A 7,250-nucleotide genomic window follows, 5' to 3' on the forward strand; every position below is an offset into this window, starting at 1 on the left:
TCAAAATCCCAAAAATAAACAAAATCAGAAATATAAATTATAATTAAAATAAATCATAAAAATCAGAACAATGATATAATAATTAACAAATTCACCAAAGTAAATTAAGAATACAGAGATAATATTATAGAAAATCCTGAAACAAGTAACACAAGCAAGATTCATAGACTAACTAACAACAATTATTCAATCCAGTAAGAACAGAAAGGTTCACAGATTAATTAAGAAGAATTATTCAACAATTATTCAACCCAGTAACAACAACAAGGTTCACAGATTAATTAACATTTATTCAACCCATAACAAGTTTACAGATTATTCAACAATTATTATTTTAAAAAATACCTTGAAGTTAGAAGCATAGAATAGAGTAGATCCTGAGTAAGAAGGGGAGCAGCACTGACTGATGGAACAAAGATGGCACCGATGACGGTGGAACAGAGATGGCACTGACGACGGTAGAACAGAACTTCGCGACGGAGGCAGGAGGCGAGCTCGGCGACTGTGGTTCCACTCCTGAAACATTAGCTGCATGAGCAGGAGTGAAGGAGTGAGCTTCGAAGCTCTAACTTGCGACGGTGGCAGGAGCAGTCCGACGGATGATCGGAAGTGAGGGAGTGAGTGAGTTGGCATAGAGAGGAACGACAAGTTCGAGGATGATGGGAGGGAGGGAGTATGTGTTGCTGCTGTGCCGTTAGAGTGAGTTAGGGTTGCTGGGTTGGTAATGGTTAGGGGCTTAGTAGATCAGTTCATAAAACAACAGCGTTTTTTGTCAAATATAGAAAATTGACCGAGTTCCAGTTTAGTCCAACTAATCGATTCTCGACCGATTTAATGGTTCAACTCATGTTTTTTATTTTTATAGTTTTGATATATGACTGAACCGTAATTTTCATCGATTTACAATGCGACCGGCCGGTTTAAATCGATTTTTAAAACATTGGAATTTAACAACTATGGTCAAAGATAGTAGGTATAGTTTGTGAACAATGCATTTGAATTCTACATATATCAAAGTTCCATTATTGTTGTTGATACGAGGGTTATTTTAGTGGGTGGTCTTTAAGCACTCAGAATTTAGAACAATTTTTAATAAAGAGAGAGTCAGTAATATTAAGGGTAAATCAGTAAATTACTATTGACGAAGTAGGATTAGATGTGAAAATTTTTGTCTAATACAAACAATATAAAGAGTGCACACACATACAAACTTTATTTTGAGGGACCAATTAAGGTCACACAATGCAAAATGCAAATTTTACGAACCAAATTATAAGCTTTTTCATTATTCAATCAAAGCTTGGCAAGTTTTAGGTGTTTGTGTTGTCTCGAGCTCTGAAATGTTTACTTTTTAATTTTTCCGTAAATTCCTACCATAGAATCTCTCCCAAAATAGCCTCCATCCTCTAGTTTTCCTCATCCACATAAATATGCACTCACAATAACAATGTGCCTTTTCTTTCCCCTTTACCATCTTATACTACTTTTCTAATGCCAACAACAGAAATAATAATTAGAAAAACCACTAGCTTCACTCTTGCACGTGACATGGGTGGTACCCTTTCATTCAATCCAATATTCAACCTCACATTTTCCTTTTTCCTCGTCACCATTACCACCACCGTAATTTTCATTGTTGCCGACGCCGACGACGATTCTAGAGAATCTCCCCCTTCATTCCCCAGTTTCCAAAACTCAACGAATAGGGTACCATCCACCAACGGCATATCGACAGGAAACTCCAACAATTTGAACAGAAAATCAGAGCCATTAAAGCCAAGCACGATTATCGTGGTTGGTGTCTTAACCACCTTGTTCTCTCTTACATTTATTTTCCTTCTTTACATCAAGCATTGCATCCATAGGAATAACGAAAACCAATCCCATCAAGAAGGTGAACCACTGCAGAGAAATGACTCTGGCATTGATCGTGGTGTTGTGGAAAAGCTACCGATTTTTCGATTTGGATCGCTAAGAGGACAAAAAGAAGGGTTGGATTGTGCAGTTTGCTTGAACAGGTTCGAGCACACAGATGTTCTTCGTTTGCTTCCAATCTGCAATCATGCTTTCCATGTAGATTGTGTAGACAAGTGGTTCGATGCGCATTCAACTTGCCCTCTTTGTCGCAATAGGGTGGAGCTTAAAGACATCGTCCCGAGGGAACAATTACAAGAACAAGGAGAAAGAGATGAACTAGTGGAGGATATTGAGAGAGGAACCTTTCGGAGAGTCTCGGGGAGGCACTCGTCGGTGTTGGGGGAAAGAGAAGGTGGCTTCTTGGAGATTATTACACATAATTCAAATGAGAAAAAGAATAAAAAAATGAAGTCATCTAGTAGCACCAGGTCATTTCACAGTTCTTCTAGAAGCTTCGGGGGCTTCGTTCGCCCAAGAAAGGACAAAACATTAATGGTAAGGCAAGGGCAAGAAGGTAATTTTAGTAATAATAACAACAGAGGTAGTAACGCAGAGCACCATAGGTTGCAGCACCAAATTATTATTGATTCACCAGTGGCCTCTTTCGTTAGTTCTAACGGTAAAGGAGAGTCATCATCATCACATCCGCATCATAGATGGAGTGAAGTTCCACAATCGGATCTTTTGTACTTGACTTCTGAGATGATAATCAATGATGCTGCTTCTTCTGTACCTGGGGAAAGAAGAGCAACTCATAACCACATCGTTAGCAATGAGAATAAGAATAATGGCGGTTTGAAGAATTTGAGGAGTTTTTCAGAGGTTACGGGAATGAGTAGGTTCTTAGGAGGAAGCAAAGGAAAAGAAGATGGCAATCAACACTCTGTCGGGGTTGCTACAAGGTGGTCAGCTTGGAGCTCAAGGTCACAACGACCGCGAGCAAATGTTCAGTTGGGATCATAGTTACAGTAACTCACGAGTTACGTCGTATGTAAAACGCGCAAATTGATGCTCAGTATGCTATCTAATTGGTGAATTCATGTAACTATAGTCGGGATTGTTTGTTATCACATCCTAATGGAGAATGCTATTATTTTTGGACGAGCTATTGTGCTAATTGATTCCTTTCTTTCTTTAGATTCTCGACACCCATAACACACAAAGACTGGAATCTGAATCGTTATAAGACAATTTTGTAGCTAACATAAGGAAACCAATGAGTATCATCTATCGTTCTCGGTTTTTGAAGGATCGAAAGTAGAAAGTGAAAAAAAATATATATTTACGTTACTTTTTGTGTAAACTGTTTTACACATCTTTTTTACATAAAACGTAGTTTTGCTAAAAAATCAACTTCTTTAATAAAAAGACAAACTCTTTTGATTGAAGATTGTATTATTCTATATAGTAAAATTTTCTCTTTTAAAAAAAAGTGTAGAAAAAATATCTATACAAAAAGGTGATATAAATATCATTTTTTTAATTGAAAATGAAATCATTAGCTACATGTTTGCTAAAAGTTATTGGTCACTTATATATATATATATATATATATATATATATATATATATATATATATATATATATATATATATATATATTTCATTTTGCGTCACTTTGTTTGTTGATAGTGTCAAAATTTGCTAATATAACGTGTTAAATGACACTCCAATATACACGTAAAAATCTTAATTGACTATTAACATGATTAATTTGTAAAATTAGATCAAATCAACTACAAATTAGGGAATTTCAATGCCTCAAGTTTTCTCTTTAATTAGGTTTTGATTTAATTTAATTTCATAAACTAATCATATTGATAGTCAATTAAGACTCCTAGATGTATATTGGGATGTCACTTAATATGGTACATTAGCAAATTTTGACACTATCAATAAATAAAGTGACAAAAGACTAACATGACTAATTTAAAATTTTTAAAGGATGAATTTGATTAAAAAAATCTTTCGAAAACCAATTTAAAGAATAAGTAATCTTTTATGAACTAATTTGAGCATTTAGTCTACATCATTATTTTAAAATCGAAATATTTCATTTTGGATTAAATAGTTTTTAAAAGAAAAATACTTTTTTGACTGATAAAAGATGATTTAAATTTGACAAAATAACTATTTTTCTTGGTATTTTTTTATAAGTAGTAAATATCTTATTTATTTAATTCAAAATTTTATGAAAATATTCTTACAATTATTTAAAAGGTGTTCTTACAAGGATATTTCGTCTGATCTATACGTCGGCTCTCTTGTCAATCTCGCTGTCTGGTAGCTTTGACCGAGCTGATGACATCCTTGCGAACCAGGACCCGAGCATGGTACCTGCAAAAGGGACTCCAATGCCTAAGTCAGTAAGGAGATAAAATAAATAAATAAGGGTGTACAAAGGATATATGGGACTGAAATGTATCTCCGAAGTATGTTGTTTTCAGGATGAAGTATTCTTTTTGTCTCGTGTGTTTTTCTTGGTGACCTCATCTGTTTTATAGCTTGGTTCGTGGCTTAATGGTCAGTTATTTCCGAGATTTTGGTGAAAAAACTGGCTCCAAAATTTTAGTGAGTAAACCGGTTTCGAGATTTTGGTGAGTGGACTGTTGGAATTATGCCGTTACGCCGAGATATACTTCGGTTTAATCCGAGATTTTGGGGGTACAATATACAGCCCCCAAGCTTGACTTGATGTTGCTATAGCAAGTTGAGTTTTTTTGCTGAGATTATACCTCGACGTTTTTTAGGTAAAGTACTGGAGCCCCCAAGCTCAACGCGCGGTTCAAGCTTGGGCTAAAACAACAAAAATAAAAATGGGTTTTGCAAAATAAAGGCAGAAGTAAAAATTATGTTTTTTGAAAAAGGAGTTTTTGCTTTGCAAACTGAGCTGTAATAAATGTCACACTTAGCTATGTAGAGCCGGACCGTTTTGCATTTAGACGCGTAATTTTTGCTATTTCAACTTCCTACTAAAATAGTGAGTTGTAATTAAACTTGTGCCGTTTATGAAACAAGACTTCAGTTTTGCAAAAAGGTTTTGATAAGTGAGAACACATGTCTTCCAAAGGTTAGTCTTCCCACCTTGTATCTCTTTTCATCTGCTTAGCATTTTTTTGAGTTCTTCTCCTCTGCTGTTTTCTGTAAAAATGGTAAAAGAGAAAGAAAATGTTAAATCTATCGAAGAAAATAAGGAAAACCCCCATCATTGGGTTCATGATGATGTGAAAACTCGTGCTTCGTCGTATTGTGATCAAGAGTCGCTTCATGTTTTAGAGCCCCCAATGTTTGTTTAAGGGTGGTTCTGGTTTGCGTATTGAGTTTTTCCCTTGTTCTAGTGAGGAGAGGGTTTGTGAGAGGAGGGGGGATTGGAATTATTTTTACATGTACGTTCTCTGTTTGACTGAGCTGCATGTGAGGTTTCTATTTTCAGATTTTGAGTTCAAAGTGTTGACCCAATTGAACTGTGCTCCGTCACAGTTGCATCCAAATTTATGGGCCTTTTTGCGTGCGTTTGAGGTTTTGATGGGTTTTTTGAATTTTTCTCCTTCATTGAATGTTTTCTTTTCTTTGTTTCAGTCTAAGGGGGTTTGTAAAGGACTATGAATTTTTCTTAGTAACTTCCCTGGTCGCTCTCTATTTTGGTTATACAAATCTTCTTTTAAAAATTTTAAGTCGATGTTTGTAAAGGTCCGTTCTTTGGAGTCCGTTTATCCCTTTTATTTGGATGTGACATGATAGAAAAATTTCTTTTGTACTGGTGCTCGGAACCCTTGCAAATTCTTGAGGCTAGTGAGAGAAGTGAGGAAGAGAATTGTTTGTTAGAATTTTTAATTGAGAATTTTACTGTTGGAAAGTGTTTGTCTATTCTCGATTTGTTGAGATGTGAAGAGCAAAACGATATTGAAGGGTTGAAATTATATATAGGTAATTTTGATTTTGTGCATTTGGATTTGAGTTATAACTTATTAGGAAAAAGTTACAATTCTAAAAGGTGATAAATGAGGATATGCATTGAAGACCCTTGCTGTCTGTAATGGGCCAACGGTAAGCCCAATTCTATCAACTTAAAGGCAGCACAATGTTTTTATTAATGGATCAAAACTCAATGACAATTTTTGTTGAAGGTATATTGAAGTTTGTTAAGGGGTTATCTATTTAAGTTTTTGGATAAGATTCAATAAGCTTGTTATTTTTTAATTGGTGGATATTGTTTTAAATAATAAGATGGTGGCATATTTTTATTTTAAGCAGTAGAATAAAAAATATTATTTTAAAATTAATTATTTTTTATTTATTGTAATTCGCATTTACAATTTTAATTTGAATTTATAATTTTTTCTATAACTTTGAGGGTAAAGTTGTTTTGAAGGGAAATATAATGTTAAAATTAGGGCAATTTACATATTTAAATAAAACCATTGAATCCTTTACCCAAATATACAAAACAGAAAGTTGTTACGTGCTTGTGTAAATTACATTATTAGGTAAATCGTGGGAGCCAACCACGGTTTCTGAATTGTACATAAACTGTGGCTGGCAGGGACGGATTACGTGTTGGAAGAAAATGACCATAAACCGTGGGAGGCTACCACGGTTTATGAATGCAAGAGAATCTTCATAAAACCTTGCTACCAGCAACGGTTTATGAAGGAGTGGAAATTGGCATAAACCCTTGTAGCCTCCAACGGTTTATGAGGAGTGAAGATCTATATATATGTGAGTGAGATTCAAGCTACATGAAAGAGATCATTATCATAATGGCAAGTGAGGAAGAGAGTGTTCTTGTCCTAGTGCATTGCTCTGGGAAAATTCAAAAAAACAAAAGATATGGTGTGAAGTTCACTGACAGAGAACCGATGAGTGTTTTCATCAGTTCATCAAGCACTTTGTCAAATCTAAAGAACAACATCTTGCAGAAGCTTGGGATTTCTGGTAGCAAGTGGGTGAAGAAGTTATTCTACAAGATTCCCATCACAGTTGTCTCGACCCGGGTTCAGTATGATACCTTTGTGCTAGCTGATGATCATGAGGGTTCTGTTCCATGTGTCAGAAGTTTTCCAGAGGTCAGAATACACGAGTTATTCGCAAAGTTGGATGTTGGGGTGGATAGTTCTGGGGCATCAGCTCCATTTCATAACTCGACTGGCATGGGAGGTGCGTCTTGTTCGATGCCTGATAGCACCATCCTTCGTGGTCGCCGCATCCCCATTCGCGGCTAATTTAGATCGAACGGCAGGCTTTGGTGCAGCCAGGGTGGGCAGGCATATGGGTGGCCACCGGTGGTGGCTTAATTCCTGATGTGCAAGGTTTGGGGAACCTGATCGAGTAGAG

The 7,250-nt window shown here is 35.8% G+C and overlaps 1 protein-coding gene across 1 annotated transcript; it reads left to right on the top strand.

Annotated features, from left to right (window-relative positions):
- The first annotated feature begins 1,548 nt into the window (after positions 1 to 1,548).
- Positions 1,549 to 2,880, top strand: LOC130939934 (RING-H2 finger protein ATL43-like). The gene has a single exon (XM_057867997.1). It carries the CDS (start codon positions 1,549 to 1,551, stop codon positions 2,878 to 2,880), a length of 1,332 nt encoding a protein of 443 aa, XP_057723980.1.
- Positions 2,881 to 7,250: the final 4,370 nt, after the last annotated feature.

The sequence above is a fragment of the Arachis stenosperma genome, chromosome 7 (assembly GCF_014773155.1).
Source record: "Arachis stenosperma cultivar V10309 chromosome 7, arast.V10309.gnm1.PFL2, whole genome shotgun sequence".
Classification (NCBI taxonomy): domain Eukaryota; kingdom Viridiplantae; phylum Streptophyta; class Magnoliopsida; order Fabales; family Fabaceae; genus Arachis; species Arachis stenosperma.

Bases quoted from the DNA above. Each gene is read 5' to 3' on its own strand.
- LOC130939934 (XM_057867997.1), top strand. From the start codon at position 1,549: ATGGGTGGTACCCTTTCATTCAATCCAATATTCAACCTCACATTTTCC.